A 17742-nucleotide genomic window follows, 5' to 3' on the forward strand; every position below is an offset into this window, starting at 1 on the left:
TGAATGCCCCGCCTGGCCTCCCCCAGGCTCCCCTGGTCTGGACATCGGGCCCAAGTGGCTTGGCCTCTTTTCCGTGCAGTTGCGCCCCACCATCATCTTTCACTGTTTTTTTTTTTCTCTTCCTGATTGTTGCTCGTTTTTACCGATATTCTCTGTCCCTTTGGCCCCCTCCGCGCTTGCTGTTGTTGCGTTGCGTTGCAGTCACGTTTTCGGCTCCCACTTGACACCATCCCCTGACTGACTGACAGCGGATTCCTGGAGGAACACCACCAAAGCTAAACAGCATCTCTCTCTCTCTCTCTCAGAGCCAGGCTCCTGGTCGTCGACCGCCTCGATCGGGCTTGCCCTTGTCGTCGGCGGTGGCCCTTAGCCTCGACTGAAAGGGAGACGGCCTCATCAAAACGTGTTTGCCGGGATATCCTACGCCATGAGTGGAATATCAATGGGCGACCAACTGCCCCTAGACATTCGAGCCAATGCTTCCTGTCAAATGAGATCAAGCTCCCGGCTCTTGCTTCTCGTCGCTCAGTCTTGCTTGAGAGACACCCTCTGCACTCCGACTGGAGGACTGGAGCCACTGGACTGAGGTGCTGGATAACACGGTCCCCTCAAAAGCATGGCCACCCCTGACTTGGACCCTTGACCCTGTATCGCTAAAGTGAACGCCGGACTCTCGGCCGTTTTCTCACGCCTTTTTGGCGTTCCAACACGGCACACGGGAAACATAGCCAGAATCGTCGACATTTCTTCGATATCTGTACTCTGTACTCGCTGAGTGGTGTTGTTGGCCGTGGAATGTAGTGTGGTGAATGCCGTGTTGGCTGGGACTCTGGATAGGCTCTCTGCTGATTGCCTGCCTCCCCATGCCTCGGCCACCGGCGATATTGGAGGCAATAATGACCTGCACTCTGTGACCTTATTGTCCTGATTTAAGCCTCAAGCCTTCGGGATGGCACTGACGATTGATTGCTTGTGGCCAAACAGGCGAGGCCAGTCCGACCACCTCGCCTGCAACTGCGACTGCGACTGCAACTGCAACTGCAACTGCTATTCAGCTGCGATGTGACTGCCTGTCTTGTTTGTTGGACGTTGCTGCCCCCTTTGATGCTTCTCTCAGGGTTCCCAGAGGGAAGGTAGGTATCGTAGTAAGGCAGCTCCTTCCTTCCCCTCCTGCTCCTCCCTCTTTCCTCCTTTCTTGCTTCATGCTGCTGTTCCTTCTCTGTCTCGTGGTTTGGATTGGTATTCCACAGTCTGCCTCTTCTCCTCTTCACATCTCCAGCTCCCGAGGTCCCTCCCTCTTTCTCTCCTCCTCCGCTGCTCCAGCCAGCCTCATTGCTCACTTCCTCCTCCTCCACCAAACTGACTCTTCCCCGGCATCAACTCTCTCCAAAACGGCATCGTGGCATTTGAGACAGTGACGATCGCCCGGGATATTTCGCAAACGAAACGACGTGCGCGACTCCCAGAACAGCAGGAGACCCTCTTCTCACGCTGCCTTCGTCCCCAAATCGGCCCAGCAGACGACTCGACTGCGCAGACTGCGAGAACGGGCGCATCCGTCACATTGCGCGCCTCCCAATCAGAAGCCACCCCCGACGCGCTTCTAATTTGCCAGACATCCACCCGCCCCGGTCAAGCATCCTTATCCACGCCCATCCTCTCCTCTTGTGCAGACCGTGACTGCAGACGGTGCCTGGCCTGTCGACCTTTCGAAATAAACACCACCCACGGTTGGCTTTCCCCCTGGTCGCCCCCTGTCCTGACCCGACCGACCCTCTGCTTGCTGGCCCACGCTAACCCACCACCACGCCAGTCCGCTGCAGCCTAGGCCAATCCAATCCATTAATCTCTCCCCCGTCTTCACCTCCAGCACACACAACCGGCTCAATAGGAGCAACAGCACGGCATAGCACAGCACAGCACATCACAACGAGGACAGCAAAAGCCAGCAGCAGCAGCAGCAGCACCCGCAGCGAGTGAACGAACGAACCCCGTCCCCCTCGTCCGCCCACGCCCCCCCTTTCCCCTACGCCACCCCATCCAATTCGACTGGTCCAGCACGCCGCGCAACAAAACAGATAATTATCCCGGGCTACCCTATCCTGCGAATATCTCCAACAATCTCGCGCTCCCAAGCAACGCTGGACAACGCACAGCAGCTCCGCACTGCAACGGCAACCACAGCAGCCACTGCGAGCTCTTGTGTTCCCTTGTTTATATTTTTCTCTCCTTCTCGACCGCATGACGATCGTGTTTGCATCTCTTCATCAAGCCGCTGCTGCGCTACCGCTGCCTCGGCGAACGAAGACGCAGCCCCTTCCGCTCCTTCATCACCTCACGAACGACTCCCACCAAAACACCGGGTCCCCTCGACCACGACACGAACGAAGCATAAGAATAGTGCATGGAAGTCGACATTTCCGCGACTAGGACTCTCCACGCACCTGATTCCACCGCCCACATCGATCCGATTACACTTTTGAGACATCGGCACAACAGCACCAGATTCTGAACAGTGCTTCATACTGCCAAAGATACAGGGTCTCGCCCGGGGGATTGCACAATCCCGACACCCCCAGTTCGTTCAACTTTGTGGCCTCGCGCCTAACTTTATACAAGGAGGACCGAATTCCTCCCGCGCCGACCGTACGAAGCCTTTCTTCTTCTCTTTCCCATCATGGCCAGCTCGCCGCCGGCCTCTCCCGGGAATCAAATACCCCAAAGACCGATGAGCGCCATGGTGCGACCGTCACCGAGAAGTAATAGCCGCCTGAGCATGACCAGCAAGCATGGCGGTGGTAGCAGAGCATCTGACGAAGATGCCCGGACCGCCGTCAAAGTTGGTAAGTTTGCTCTCCCGCCGGAATCGTCGTCCGTTGTGCTTGTGACGACGTCGCGTCGCCTACCCCCCCTTTTCCTGCAAACAGAACATCGCACCACTGACCACCGACTTTCTACCACGCAGCCGTGCGCGTTCGGCCAGCACTCAAGCCCACAGACCCGGGTTACGAATTGATTCCCCAACGATTTCAGCGATCCATGGTCCAGGTCACGACAGACACCAACATAGCAATCGACTCCCCGCAAGGAAGGAAACTTTTCGTGTTTGACCGTGTCTTCGGCTCCGATGTGGATCAAGAGGGAATCTGGGAGTATCTGAGCGATTGCGTCAACGCCTTTATTCAAGGTTACAATGTCTCGCTTTTGGCGTACGGTCAATCAGGAGCTGGAAAGTCGTACACGATGGGCACATCCGGGCCCAATGAACAGGGCGACCTCGAAATCATGGGTAAGTTGCACCGCATCTCGATGTCGCGAACTCGTACACCACGAGGCGATTCTCTTTTCGATAGATCTTTAGCTGACAGCAGGCTTTCTAGGTGTCATTCCCAGGGCGGCGACGGCACTCTTCGAGAAGCTCGACGGGCCGGTCATCTCAAAAAAGCAGGCCAACCGCGGTTCAATGTCCCAGCTGCGGACGCCACACCGATATTCTGCCCAAGGAGCATCGAGCTTACCGTCAGAGAGGAATTGGTCGTTGAAGGCCACATACGTTGAAATCTACAATGAGCAGCTGCGAGATCTGCTAGTACCAGACAACGTTCCACAACATGAGCGCACCAACGTTACCATTCGCGAAGACGTCAAGGGCAACATCATTCTCACCGGTCTGCGGCAAGTCGAGATTAACTCAGTAGACGACCTCATGAATGCGTTGAATTTCGGCTCGACACTTCGACAGACAGATGCGACGGCTATTAATGCTAGGTCTTCCCGGTCTCACGCCGTATTCAGTCTCAATTTGGTGCAACGAAAGAGCGGCTTGCAGGGTTCAAATGGTGCCGACAAGCGATTTTCCGTTCCGATCGAGGCTATGACGGGATCTGAGACCTGGGTCACAACGGACAGCAAACTCCATTTCGTTGATTTGGCTGGTAGTGAACGACTCAAGAACACCGGTGCCCAAGGGGAGCGTGCCAAGGAAGGTATTTCCATCAACGCTGGTCTGGCCGCGCTCGGCAAGGTCATCTCTCAACTGTCTTCACGACAAGCCGGATCGCACGTTTCTTACCGTGACTCCAAGCTCACCCGTCTTCTCCAAGACTCACTGGGCGGGAATGCCATCACTTACATGATTGCTTGCGTGACGCCGGCCGAGTTCCATCTGAGCGAAACACTAAACACCGTCCAATATGCGCAGAGGGCCCGAGCTATCCAGAGTAAGCCCCGGATCCAGCAGGTCGAGGAAGGTGACAAGCAGGCTATCATTGATCGTCTGAAGGCGGAGGTAGCCTTCCTGCGGGAGCAAATCCGTAGCGCTGAGCGGGGAGGGGGCGAGCGACGCACAGCCTCTGCAGGTGAGAGGTCCGAGCGACAGAATGAGCGGGAAGTCGAGCTGCAAAACCAGCTGCTGGACGCCCAAGAAAACTACACGACCCTTAGCCAACGTCACGCGAAGTTAATTGCAGAAATGGCCAAGGCCCGCGACAACGAGCAAGCCGAGAACGATCAACTTGAGGAGTCACTGGGCGACACTGCGACAGAGCGACTGAATCGATCAAACTCGTTTGCTGCCGCTGTCGAGCAGGTTGTACTAGAATACGAGAAGACCATTCAAACCTTGGAGCAGTCTCTGTCGAGTACCCGCGGCACATTGTCGAATACCGAAGCCAATCTGTTGGAGAAGGAGACGAAGTGCACTTACATCGAGACGATCAACACACAACTGCAAGCACGCCTGCAAAAGCTCATGGATCGCGAAGCCAGCACCGAGAACTATCTCCACGACCTGGAGAACAAGCTTGACGGTCACACTTCTGGCGAAGAGAAGAATGCGACAATCATTGTGGAACTGCGCAAGGAAATTTCTCGCCTTCGAGAGAACGAGGCTTCCTGCGAGGACTACATCTCGACACTGGAAGAGCGACTTGCAGAGGCTGACCAGGATGCCGAGCTGATGCAGCGTGAGATTGACCGACTTGAGCAGGTGATTGAGCGTCAACGATCGCTCGGAAAGTTGGATTCTCTCTTGACCGAATTAGACCACATCCAAGGCGATAGCAAGGTCCCGGAACCCGAGACCGAGGGCCCGAATGGTCTTGCACGACGACAGATCGCCGATCACTCTCGCAGTCACTCTCATGTCAGCCGTATGAGCCGCGACGTCATCCCCGAAAATGTCGAGGAGGAGGCAGCAGCCAGCAAAGCCGTCGACTCAGGCGAGAAGGGCGGACCACACGGGGAGAAGACCAACGGAGTCAAGACACCTGAGGCTGATGAGAAGGCTTTGAACACCGACAAGCATGAGTACCCGCCACAAAGCCCCGCCCAATCCAAGTTTGTCCAAGACAAGCTGGAAAACGTCACCCAGGAGCTCCTCGACCTACGCGTTGAGCATGAGACGACCATCAACGAGTTTGACTTGTTGAACGCCAAGTACGAGGAAGCGTTGCGCACCCTCGCAGATCTTCAGGACACCATCGATGAGTCACGACACCCTGAACGCAAGGTCAGAGACTCGATGATGTCTGTCACTTCTCCCAACCTCACCAGACCGCCTTCCTTCTTCTCCGACGCAAGGTCGAGCGATTTGAAAGAGAATGGCCAGTTTTCGTCTCGGTCCTTGTCTTCCGAGTTGTCCTCCGCCATGGAGTCGCCTGCCAATGCCGATCCCTCTGATGCGGAGACTGCCACAGCTAAGCCCGAGGGAGAGTCTGATCCCGAGCATCTTTCGACCGAGGATCTTATGCACCAGGACCTCCTCGCAACGGAGGTTGAGAGGTTCAAGATGTTGGCAGCCGAGAAGGAGGAGGCCGAAAAGGAGCTGGCTGACAAGTACACTCAACTTGAACAGAAGCACCACGAGGCTCTGGACATGCTCGAGGAGCTCAAGACGGAGGTTGCCCAAGCCAAGGCCTTGGAAGTTACCTCGCCGCGAAGCGGACAACCTGTCATCCGCCGCAAATCCAGCCAGAATGTCATGATTATCGACCGCGCTCACCGATCGTTCGCCTCGCTCCGTAACATCGCCGCGGAGAACTTCGAAGAGCAGCCCGATGTCATGCAGAACTTTGAGCTGAACCTCAACGCCGCCATGCACGAACTCCACGCTCGTTCTGAGAGAATCCAGGAACTCGAGGCAGACATTGCATCCACCAAGAAGGAGATCGAGACGAAGATGACTATCATCTCTGGCCTCACCCGTGAGCGCTCCAGTTTGAAGGCTTCTCCCATGGACATGTCTGTCGTTTCCAACCTCAAGAACCAGTTGGAGGCAAATGAGAAGCAGATGAGGGATATGAGGGAGACTCACGAGGCCAGCGAAAAGAAACTGATGGCCGAGCTCGAGAGCCTGCGAACTGCCGTGAAGGAGATTCCTGCAGATGACACCGAGTCGTCACCTCAAGCTAACGAGGCTGCGCTTGCCGCTGCCACGGCCGCTGCCGTTGCTGCTGTTCCTGAGGCATCCACAGATATCTCCGACGTTCAAACCAGAGCAGTGCCAACGACCGAGGAGAACGACAAGAAGATTACTGAACTCCAGACCGAACTGGCCAGCTGGCAGACGAAGCACCAGACCGCTCTCGACACCATGCAAGAAACGGAGGCCAAGATGAAGAAGACAATCGAGGAGCTCGAGGCTGAGATCACTTCTCTCAACACCAGAACTGTCGAGCAGTCTGCTACACGAAGTGACGAAGAGGTCAAGGAGATTGAGGAGAAGCACGAGACGCTGGTCAAGAACCTCCGCGATGAGATCAACGAGTACAAGGCGGCTATTGATGCCAACGCCAGCAAGGTCTCCGAGCTCGAAGCCGTCCACGAAGCTACCAAGGCGGAGTTGGAGGAGGCTATTAAGGCCCGTGACCTGCACGAGACGCAAGCCAAGACTCAGCAGAGCTTGATTTCAAACCTGGAGAACCAGATTGCTGCCCACGAGCAGGCTCTCAAGACCCACCAAGACGGTATGAAGCTGCTGCAAGAGAACCACGCCAAGGAGCTGGAGGAGATGAAGCAGTCAGAGCAGAAGGGTTACGAAGAACAGGTCGCTGTTCTCCTGAATGAGCACGCCGAGAACGTCAGACTCCTCGAGTGTGAGCTCAACGACGCCCGGGAAGATCTTATGAAGGTTGCTACCCAGGTCGCATTCGCTCTTGGTCTCGACGTCAGCATCGAGAAGATCACTGAGCGCATTGATGATCTCATCGCCGACCAGAAGGCCTTGACCGAGGAGCAGAAGAAGTCGGGCGAGATCCAGAAGCACGTCACTGAGCTGTCGACCATCAATGACAACATCCTCAAGGAGTTGGAGCAGGCCAAGTCGACGCTCACTGACTTGCTCACCGCAGAGGGCGAGCCTATCAGAAGCCCCGCTCCTCTTCCTGACCAGCTGTCTGCTATCCGCAAGAAGATCGGAGACCTGGAACACAGGAACAAGAAGAACTCCCGTCTCGTGGAGGAACTTGAGGATCAGCTTCAGAGCAACTTCGATCAGGTTCAGATGACCAACAACCGTCTGTCCACGCTGCAGACCGAGCGCAACGCTCAGATCGAGGACGCGCAGGCTGCTAAGTTCAAGGCCGAGTCTGAGTTGGAGTCTCTTAGGGCCGAGTACGCCGCTCTTCAGGTACGTGATTGTTACTCTCCCCCACCGATCAGCACATCTAACTTGACACAGGCCAAGCTTGACGAGGTATCCAACTCTGGCAACGTACAGCGATCCAACTCAATGAGCTCGCCTCTGCGCAAGAGCTCATCCGCTGCTTCTCTGCCTTCTCCTCCACCGGCTATTCCTCTGCCGCCCCTCCCTGGTGCCAACGCCGGTCCCAACGGAACAGTGCCGAGCACTCCTACACAAGGAACCCGCCCCGCCAGCAAAGACCACCATGGTGCTGTCAACCAAATCCAAGAGGACCAGGAGGCCCGCATCCGCACCATCGAGAAGCATCTCCAAGCCGAGAAGCAGCTCACTCAGACCCTCGAGGAGGCTCTCACGGACCTCGAACGCCAGTCCAACAAGGTCAAGGCAGACAGCGATGCCTGGCGCAAGCGCTGCACGGATCTGGAGGCCGAGATCAAGGAGCTCAAGGACCGTCCCGCGCCGACACCACAGCCGGACAACCGCTGGAGTCTTCACGCCGTGGAGGAGGAGCGCAAGAAGAGACAGGCTGCCGAGGCCCAGCAACGTCTATTGGAGGAGCGCATGAACGCTCTGTCCAAGAAGAAAAAGAAGGGTTCTCTCAACTGCTTCTAGGCGAAGCCCTGTTGTCTGGGATTTCCCACTCGAAGAGACCGGGCTCGACTGGACTCTTTTTCTTCATAAAAAAAAGTGGTTTCTTTTGTCGGGAAGGGGAGTTGTTTGATTCTTTTTCTCTGGCTCTTACTACTACCCCCTTTGCGACATTGTATTCTTGCATCTGCGAAATGTTTATGCTGGCCGAAGATGATTCCCCCTACGCATGGCGAAACCCAGAGACTGGGCAGGAGTTTCTCACACTGGCGGCTCGCGCTTGCGTCGTTCTACCAAGGGTTTTTGACGTTTTTCTCTTTTTCAATACCACTACGCGTCTTTTGCTCATGCGTCATGGACAAGGTGTTTTGAACCTTCACTTCTTCTGTTTTATCTTAATTATTTCATTTTACATAAGTCGTCTACGAATAGCAAAGACCAACGGCGTGCTCTGATGATGGCACGAGGGACAAAAAGGAACGGGAGACGGAGGTCGTGGGTTGTCAGTCGGAAGGACAACCTGGGTGGCATTCGTTAGACTTTTTCTTGAGACGGAGTGATCTGGGGGGCTAGCATACATCTTATACCTTTGGTTAATCCTAGTGCGCGCCGAACCGGATGGACTCGGTTGAATAAGAAGAATTTTGAAGTTCGCTCTGCGTTCCTAATTTGGTGATCTTGGTGCAGCTTCTCGGTGCTTTGGTTCATCTAAGGGTCTTGTGGAAGGGGCGACTCATTGCTCACCCTCCTCCGACGGGAGGACGTCGGGGAACCAGCCGTACGAGTCGAAATCCACCTCGAACTCGCCCATGGCCGTCTGCGTGACCTCGACGTCTTCGGCGCGGAGGGCGTCGGCCTGGCTTCTTGCACCGGTAGGCTGGGAGCTGTGATTGGAATGTTTAGTTAGAGTGAGAAAATGGGAGGTTTTGGGAGGAAGCGAGGGACAAATGAGTGATGAGATCCTACCGAGGTGAGATTGCGCCTTTGGCGTTGATGACGCGCTGCCACGGGACGTTCTCGTTGTTGAAGCGGGCGGAGGGGTCTGTTGGGAGGTGTTTGAGGCAGATGCCGACTTGGCGGGGACGTTCGGCTGTGATATGGTTAGTCGGAATTGATCTGAAATGGGATTTGAGATTGTTGTATTTGAGGTTCAAAGGTTGTGGTTAGAGGGGAAAATGAGGGGAAGTGAGGGTTGCAGGTGTATGTTGTAGGTGGAAGCAGGACTCACGGGTTCCGATGAGCCGGGCAATGTGCCCGTAGGTCGTCACCTTGCCGTGAGGGATCTCCTGGACGGCGGAGTAGACGGCGAAGAAGAATGTTTCTGCTTCTTCGGAGCGCGGCATCTTTTTGGTCGGTCAGAGGATCGGGGGAGTCGCGGAGAAGCGGGATGAGAGTGGAGGGAGATCGTGAATGCGGTTTGGCGGGGTATTTGGTTGGTGTTTTTGGTGACGTGAAGGGCGTGGAGGTAGTGCTTAGCAATTTTGGGGATGGCGCTAGGGATTTGAGGTCTGTGATTGGTCACATCGACATCAGAGGTGAATATGTACAATGCAACCGCTGCCCATCGTGTGGTATTGGTTTCGTCTCCTGATATTAGCCACACGCTGCTTTGGTGTGTCACGGGGTGATTAAAGCTTTTCGGTTTGGGGGATATTTGGCAATCTCGCGAGCGGTCGCTATGGTTCGATCTTGGGGCATTTGAGACTTTCATGCACTTATTGAAAATCACTCGGTCCCTGGTCAGAAGCTCCAAAGGTTCAGGATAGCGAAATTGACTGTACGTAAGACCGAGATATCCAGTTCGTAACCTCCATTTTAGATACTTCCAGTCTAAAAACATCCAGTCATCTGTGTGCTGCAAATACTCAATGTCCATCATTTCCGCTACCCTTACGTCGAAGCTAGTCTCTGCAGGAATCTGGTCTGTCGGTTTCACGGTTGTTCCACCGATGTGAAATTGCAATTCAAAATATCAGACATCGCCTCATCCTGCGATTCCAGACTCAAGCAGCTACCATCAGGTGCTATTTTGGCATCCAGTCTGAAAGAACTCCCCGTAGCAACCCACACCCTCGGTGGAAACATATTCAAGTGCCGAATCTACAGGTTGTGTCAGTATGCTGACCGTCTACAAAAAACAAGGCCAAGTGAATCGGGAGTAGCAAAATAAGGGGTGTGACTGCTTACTGATGTTCACCTCAGAGTACCTCCAAGTTCCAAATGTTCCAATGTCGCACCGGCAGCGCATTATCTCGGTGGACGAGTTGAATGTGCACTCCCTGCAGCTTCTGCTGAACGCGCCGCTGTAGCACGAGAGGTTACGTTAGTGAGCGGTCATGAGAAGGAATAGGCAGCAGAAAGAAAAAGGGACTTACTCCTTCTGGGCGCGTATTTGGCCCATGTCGTTGATGAAGCATTTTCCAAGGTCGACGTACCAGCAAGCCCTGTACGGCCACGCGACGGGGTTCGGAGACGGGCAGTTGTACTCGATTGTCGGGTGTTCGCTGTTACCAGTGTGGATGTGGCGGATGAATTGGCAATGGTCTTTGAGGGCGGCGAGGGCTCCGGCTGCGAGGAGGACGGGAGAAAGGATGGAGAGCTTCATGGTGGCTGGGCTGGATGCTGGCAGTGCGTGATGACGAGGCCTGGAGAGGGAGAGAGCTGAGTTGGATTTGGAGGCGGCTTTTGTACTTCAGAGTATGCAGGCCAAGGACGCCATTGACGGTTGAAATAGAGGTCTGTATTTCTCGAGGAGTAGTTTTCTTAAGGGCAGGGTTGGCTCGGGGTTTGTTGAACAAACTCACCCATCAACAGAGGCATACTATGGGCTTTATGGCCGAAGCTCAGCTGTGACAGCGCGCAAAAGACAAACATGACAGAATACGTGAGCAACCCATTGTAAGGACGCAAACAGCACCGCATGGCAAAGTGTCCGTTGAAATCAGGGTGGTACGAGCGACGGAGTTGCATTCACATGGCTGAAAATGGAGCAATCGTCCGCTATGCCCGCCGGTCTGATATGCTTGGCGTTGGATTTTGTGCTCACATCTGCGCGCGGAGGTCTTCTGGTTTTGCGAGACACAATTACGGAACATTGAATTTGAATTGGGGAGGCGCAAGGAGGGCTAGGGTAGAGTTAGTATCAACTCCGGTAGAAGGGAAAGCTTTCGGTGCTGCGTGCCGCTCCGACGCCGCTTCAAACACAATTATAAAATCATTTCGCGCGAAATAACTTGCATTCGATAATTCCTGAAGCTGTCCTGCATGTGTCCTGGATCAAACGCAGGGATCAGTAGGATCACCTACAAACTTTCAAATCGCAACTTCATGAATTCAAAGTCGCTGCATTTAACCTCAAAACCATACACATTGTGGCACCAAATCAGACCGTTCTCATTCCGTACATAATCATCTGAGAAGTTACACGTCAGCGTATTCCGTCTTGAATAGGTAGCTCAGATGAAATGTAAAGTAGCACATACTCAGTAGTACCCGGGGAAAGGAAAACTGCCCCTCGGGCTTTTCTGGACATAGACAGAAGAAGTCGGTTGTCTTCTTGTCATAATGGCAATCATGACATGTCTTTGCAAAGTTTCCACTGCGTTTGAGAAATTGTTAGCCCGTATTGCGACATCAACTCCAGCAAGGTGCTTCGACAGTGCGTTGGCACGAAGGGAAAAGTCAACAGGGCCACTCACTTCTTTCTGTAGCCGAACACACCATCGTCATTGGAAAAGCAGACGGTCAAGGGCAACCAGCTGCAGCGTTCTTTCTTGCCAGAATCCATGCATCTAGCAACGATGTATGGTGATGCCTGGTTCTTTCGGCCATAGATGCTGTCTGGATCCCAGTAACGGACCTCGGAACAGCTGTCGTTGAAGCCTCCGGCTGCAAGCGCTTGTCGGATAGCGATGAGCATGATAATCAAGTTTGCAATAAGTTCCATGCTGCGGTGTTTGTAGTCTGACGAGAATTCGGGAGCTCGGGGCGTCTCGGAGGATCTCCGAGAGAAACAGGCAGCTTCAGGAGACCCTTCTATACCATCTAGACACAGGAGGAGAGGAGCGGCGCTAATTATGATCCAACTTGTGAACGACAAGGAGAGATAGTGTCAATATGAACATTCGGGCTCGTTGAATTTCATCATGATGCAAGATTTGATTACTTCAGGCAACTGTCGTTTACATATCGTCTTCCTTTACGTTTGCGGCGTTGCGGTCTTTGAGAGGGTCGGTGCGAGAACCTCGTTTCTGTAAATGGGACAATGCTCTTTCCATTGTTATACTGAACAATGTATGTTCGGAGTACATTTAGACATCGACTATTCCGGCTCACGCCTGTACACAAACCCGAAGTCGTGTATCATGGAACTTTCTCGGGCTACAACTCTTCTCTCGTCTGTCAGCATCCATACGTTAGAACACAAGTTGAGAATCTCGAAGTGCACGTCGGGTGGCGCGTAATCGTAATGAATCGGCGAGAGCCATTCATCGACTTCGGCAGTGTTTGGATGCCCTCGACGAACTATCCTGGTGTCGCTGTGCTTGTATGACAACTCCCTCGTGTTGCTAGCTCCCTTGCATTGCAAAGCTGCCTTGATGTTTGCGAGCAGGCTGCAGTCAAGTCCCAGGGTTACTGATGCTTGCTTGATATGATTGGAATATAACTTTTATGAACAGGGCACTCCGTTTCCGTTAAGAAATCGCATCAAAGGAGGGATGAAACAATGAACAATATGTAATGTAGCTATTTAATTGAAATGTTGAAGTGCCTCGATCGACGCTGCATGGTCTCTGTTGGCAGGCGGATTTTGTGCGTTTTGCCCTTCCAAAAGCAGTCAACTTCAGATGGAACTGACAAAATGCCGGCCCTGAAAGTTGACCACAGGATAAGGATAATCAACCAGTGCCGCAGTAATCAGCATACTGCTTTGATGAACTGTCAGGGTTACCCCACCACTAATGCCTCGTCAGAATCATTCAAAGTTGAAGTAAGTGATGAGAGCATACCGTGGGAAAAGGGACTTCTTTTCCAGAACCTCCAGCTACTGCGAAGGTAAGGATGAACATCATGACCTTTGCACCTGCATCAAGGCCACCACCGACAATGTAATTGTACTTGCCGAACCACGCAGGGTGTCGGAGACGCATGTACCACTGTGACCACAGCCCGGTGGCGACCTGGGACCAGATGACTGAGGTCGTGCCGGATGTTGTCTCTGAGGCGTTGTGGAATACGACAGGGGTGACGAGCTTCCGGACCTCCCAGCCATAAATCGTCTTGTACTTGCGCGAGACAAGCCATAGGGCGACAGGAATCGCAGCACCGATCACAATGGAGAGAGGGATCCTACGAATGGTAAGACTCATTTCATATCAAAAAATCATCGTCGGGAGTACTGACCAACCGTATCCGTCCTTGTTGAAGCCATAGACGTACTTTGCGAGAGACCAGGTTACGGCAGTCGTGTTGAGAGACTGGATCTTGCGTCCACTCCACTGATTATGGGTCAGCAATCCGATTAAGATCAACGTAGAGAAGAACTCACAACTTGGTTGCCGATCGGGTCTAAGAGAATCTCTCGCCGGTTGGCGACAATCGTATCCATGATCACGTAGTTCAAAGCCGTTCCGAACAGGCTTCCCCACGTCTGGAGGAGGAACATGGTCCTCCAAGGAATCTTGAGATACTGTGCCATCTTAAGGTCGGTAGATAGAAACACAGAGAGAACCGTGACTTCGTGACTAAACATGGAGAAGTAGAGGTTTGCAACTGGTTTACCCGGTTGCAAGACACCGCAGAGCATCTTGGATAAGTTGTTTGTCGCCACGCTAGTACCCAAAAGGCCATACAAGCAAAGCGAGAAGGGTGCAACAATGCATCCAAGAAGCTGGATAGTCAGTAAGAGCATTCGTATTTATCGTTGGGGAGGCTTACAATTGCGCAGACATAAGCCCATGCATCCAGAGTTGTGTGTCCTTTGATGACGGCCCCAAGTCCAGTGAAGAAGCCAACGAGAAGGATCGCAAGATACCACCACATGGGCACATCCTTGTAGTTCTCCTGCATGACCTTGTAGTGAGGGTCTGTTTCAGTTTTCTTCCAAGCTTGTATCAAAGACCTCTTGATTCTTCAGAAGTTAGTTGATGTGGATCAGACTTGGGGCCAATAAACTCACAGAGGGCCGTAGAAAAGTGAGATGTGAGTGATCAAGGCTCCAATGGCAGCCATCGCCGCCATGTTTGCCCAGACGTTCGACGCAGTGAGTCGCGGAAGGCCGTGTATTTCAAGTGCCTCGGTATCCAGGATGGCATTCTGGCCAAAGACAGCAGTCTGGTTGTATACCTTGCCAGTTTTCGCGTCAAACATGGCTGTCGACATGAACGGGAACCTTTTGGCACCCCATGCGCCGCCGTAATAGAGAGAAAGACACATGATGTATGACAAGACGATACCCACCCAAGAGTTGGCTTGCTGCAGAAGCGGAAGAGACATGTACCGGGAAGTAATGTACTGCCAGTCAAGAGAGAAATTGAGAATGCCCTGTCCCTCGTTGGAAGAAATGCCACCGAAGATGGTCATCAGGACTTTGCGCGTTGGAGGGGCCGCATTCATTGATGCAAGACAGGGGATGGAGATGCCGTTCAACCAAGGCCAGATGTACGATGCGATCGGTTCCCAGATGAACATGCCGATGGAAGAGAATCCGAACATGCGGAGACGTTCTCGATTGTTACCCTTGGGATCGCGGTGAAGAGTCTGGTAGATAGAAATCATCGGGAGGCATTGCCACCAGACCATCTCACTGGCTAGTCTGTGTTAGTATTGCCTGATTGGCCAATTATCGGGTGTGATCAAAAACTCACGATGAACAAGAATCGAGCGCAAGAGTCCGACAAGACCGTATCCGAAGATTGAAGCTGAGAAGACAGTCAGAATAGCTGTGGCCGCATCAGTGCTTCGGTCATAGAATCTACCATCTGTCAGCCCTGGAAAAGTCAGCGTCTACGGCACTTTACTCACAGCCGCTCTGCGCCGAATACCTGCACGATGGCAGCACCGTTTCCGCTAGACGTGGAAAGGATTGAAGCCACCGCGTGCTCCTTCAATCCGAAATGGCCAGGGTTGATGAAGTGAACGACTGGCCCGAGCCATCTCGCCTGAGACGGTAGGAATTTCTCAACGTGGTGTCGGCGCGGCAGAGCAACAGACCATGCCACGCCGATCACATATGCCATCAGACACAAGAAGCTGTCGACTCAAACAGTTAGACAAAGATCCCAAAACTTTTGAGTATACCGTTTGCATAAAACACTCACACCGAAGCGAAAGAAACATCTACGGGCTTATAGAAGTAGCTGTAAAGAGCCGGTCAGTATCTGTCAGAATGGGCCGATTGGCGAGTCTGATATTGGACGCACATCTGGTTGATACAGGCTGCGAGAGCGGTGAGGCCTTTTTGGCGTTAGTTTACACAATCTTCCATCGTCATGCGTATACTCAAGCTGTGAGAGAGTCTTACCGGATCCAATGATGAAAGATCGAAAGGTGCAGGCCCGATCGCCATCGTCTTGCGTTGACACAACATATCTTGCAACATCATTGCCGTCACGGATAACAACGCCGCCGTTCACCAGCTGTCTCTCGTCATCGGCCTCGTTTCGCTCAGGGTCTTTTAGATTCAAGCCATCGTCAGACTTGCGGTCTTCCTCAAGTGCTGTCGTATTCGGCGCTGTCGAGTTTTGTGCCCTGCTAGAAGGGGATGTCGCTAGCACATCATCGCTCGCTGCAGCGTCAGTAGAGACGACAGTAGCCGCCTTTGAACCCGCCATGCTTCTCCCGCGACTTTCTCTAGTAAAACGCTGATCGAGAGAAAACGTCGTTGAAATCCGTGGTCTCCCACCGGCAACCTCATCCCCCACCCACGTTTATCAACCATTGCAGTGTTGTATCGGTCCGCGAACTGCTTATCACGTCAACGACCGAATCCCTGTTCGAACCGGTCGCTTTTGTCCCGGACCCACGACCTTAAGTGCAGCCAAGCCTCTTACGGCGGAGTATTGACCACTTGGTGGCATGTTTGTGTGAGTTTCTGCGGAGTCTGGACCGGGAGTGGAGGTTTTAATCATTGACGTCGGGTTGACTCCGATCCTGAAGCCGAATTGTCGGGATTCATTTTTGAGAAGACGAAAATTTGGGCGCAGTGTTCAAATGGCGCCAGACTTGCCAAGTCAGTCGCCATTTTTTGTTGACCCACAGTCCCGACAGCCCGGAACGGGTAGTATTCATCAATAGCGGAAGACACTATCGGTACCTGAGAAGCAAACGTCCATGTTACTTGGGTCGTGAAATCTAGCTGATCATGCTGGGGAAATGATGGTAATCCCAGATTGTGTTATCTTTTGATACAAAATTGCTGGTACTAAGTTGTTGCAAGACAGATGCAAAGCCTCGAGCTACGGACTCACATCCGACTAGTGGTCTACCCGTCATCCTTCCGCCTCCCTGCTACCGTCGGCTTGATCTTAGCTGTGCGATTCCATGATTTCTAGGTCCATATGCCGAAGCAAGCCCCATTCTTTTAGCAATCCCTCCTCTCCATTGGGTGGTTATTGGCGTCGAAATTGGGTTCGCCGAACCCAAAGAAATAACGGATGTAAGACTCCCTGAAATGAAGGTAGCGACAACCTAAGCAGTTACCAGGATCGGCGTTGACGGCATGGTTCCGAGCATCGCTGACTTCTGTTTTCTATTGGAATCAGTCAGCCGGCATGCTCACCTTCAAGACGCCGAGCAGTCACAATCCTGGGGTGAAAGATTCAAACGTACCGTCACGCCGCTTTCGTTGCACACAGCAAAATAGTGCCCGTCACAAGCGGAGACGTAGCACGTTAGCTTTTCCATCTCAAGACGCGGGTTTCCCCAGCGATCATTGAAGACCGCCGCCGCCTTGCGGAGCGCAGAGTGTCCGCCTCCGCTGCCGGGATTGTAGCAGGTCCACTCGTCCCAGGGTGGTAGGTTGCCGACACCTTGTCTAGTCAGCAACTCGACTTCTTTCTGATCCCTCGTGGCTCTATCATCTCCGATGGCGACAGCCGCGGTGGCTGTGACAAGGAGCGCTAGTGTTGTAATGGTAGGCAACAGTTTCTGTGACCAGGTGATGCAGGGTTAGAAATGGTTGAAAATTGGAGACGAAAAAGGCAGTAATAATGCTTACCATTTTGAACTTGCTTCAACTAGACTGATCAAAGTTACCTTGGTCCAGGGTGTTTTTGAAGTTATCTGCAAGCTGAAGGTGTAGAGGCGATGGAGTTGTCTGTGAACAGAATGTGTCCCGGGACCACATTGGTTCATATTTATAGAAACCCACCGCAGCAAAAGCCTAGTACGGACCGAGGTGGGCTAGAAAATCCCTCGACAGAGTTCTGCACAGAAATTGTACAGGATACAGCTTCCTGCCTTTCTCGGAATGCCAAGGGTCTAGCTTACGCAAGGCGGCGACGATGATGCCT

The 17742-nt window shown here is 53.1% G+C and overlaps 5 protein-coding genes across 5 annotated transcripts; 1 reads left to right on the forward strand and 4 right to left on the reverse strand.

Moving 5' to 3' along the window:
* Nucleotides 1-2677: 2677 nt before the first annotated feature.
* Nucleotides 2678-8254, forward strand: Kif21b (Kinesin-like protein KIF21B; the record flags this gene model as incomplete). The annotated part of the gene is made up of 4 exons (XM_032037725.2): nucleotides 2678-2843; nucleotides 2966-3289; nucleotides 3381-7627; nucleotides 7679-8254. 4 exons carry the CDS (start codon nucleotides 2678-2680, stop codon nucleotides 8252-8254), a joined length of 5313 nt encoding a protein of 1770 aa, XP_031883689.2.
* Nucleotides 8255-8733: 479 nt separating this feature from the next.
* On the reverse strand, nucleotides 8734-9573 carry atl1 (Alkyltransferase-like protein 1; the record flags this gene model as incomplete). Its single annotated transcript, XM_066152240.1, has 5 exons — nucleotides 8734-8750; nucleotides 8809-8817; nucleotides 8975-9114; nucleotides 9197-9320; nucleotides 9459-9573. The coding sequence occupies 5 exons, from the start codon at nucleotides 9571-9573 to the stop codon at nucleotides 8734-8736; spliced, it is 405 nt and encodes a 134-aa protein (XP_066008545.1).
* Nucleotides 9574-10317: 744 nt separating this feature from the next.
* Nucleotides 10318-10835, reverse strand: CGGC5_v009944 (uncharacterized protein; the record flags this gene model as incomplete). The annotated part of the gene is made up of 2 exons (XM_032037723.1): nucleotides 10318-10330; nucleotides 10606-10835. The coding sequence occupies 2 exons, from the start codon at nucleotides 10833-10835 to the stop codon at nucleotides 10318-10320; spliced, it is 243 nt and encodes an 80-aa protein (XP_031883691.1).
* A 2293-nt stretch (nucleotides 10836-13128) lies between these two features.
* Nucleotides 13129-16062, reverse strand: OPT5-1 (Oligopeptide transporter 5; the record flags this gene model as incomplete). Its single annotated transcript, XM_032037721.1, has 11 exons — nucleotides 13129-13188; nucleotides 13240-13579; nucleotides 13634-13728; nucleotides 13779-14120; nucleotides 14168-14360; nucleotides 14409-15039; nucleotides 15097-15203; nucleotides 15254-15481; nucleotides 15550-15588; nucleotides 15652-15685; nucleotides 15753-16062. The coding sequence occupies 11 exons, from the start codon at nucleotides 16060-16062 to the stop codon at nucleotides 13129-13131; spliced, it is 2379 nt and encodes a 792-aa protein (XP_031883692.1).
* A 749-nt stretch (nucleotides 16063-16811) lies between these two features.
* Nucleotides 16812-17450, reverse strand: CGGC5_v009946 (uncharacterized protein; the record flags this gene model as incomplete). The annotated part of the gene is made up of 3 exons (XM_032037720.1): nucleotides 16812-16979; nucleotides 17060-17377; nucleotides 17448-17450. The coding sequence occupies 3 exons, from the start codon at nucleotides 17448-17450 to the stop codon at nucleotides 16812-16814; spliced, it is 489 nt and encodes a 162-aa protein (XP_031883693.1).
* Nucleotides 17451-17742: the final 292 nt, after the last annotated feature.

The sequence above is a fragment of the Colletotrichum fructicola genome, assembly GCF_000319635.2.
Source record: "Colletotrichum fructicola Nara gc5 chromosome Unknown KSG_Nara_v1_contig05, whole genome shotgun sequence".
In the NCBI taxonomy this organism is placed as follows: Eukaryota; Fungi; Ascomycota; class Sordariomycetes; order Glomerellales; family Glomerellaceae; genus Colletotrichum; species Colletotrichum fructicola.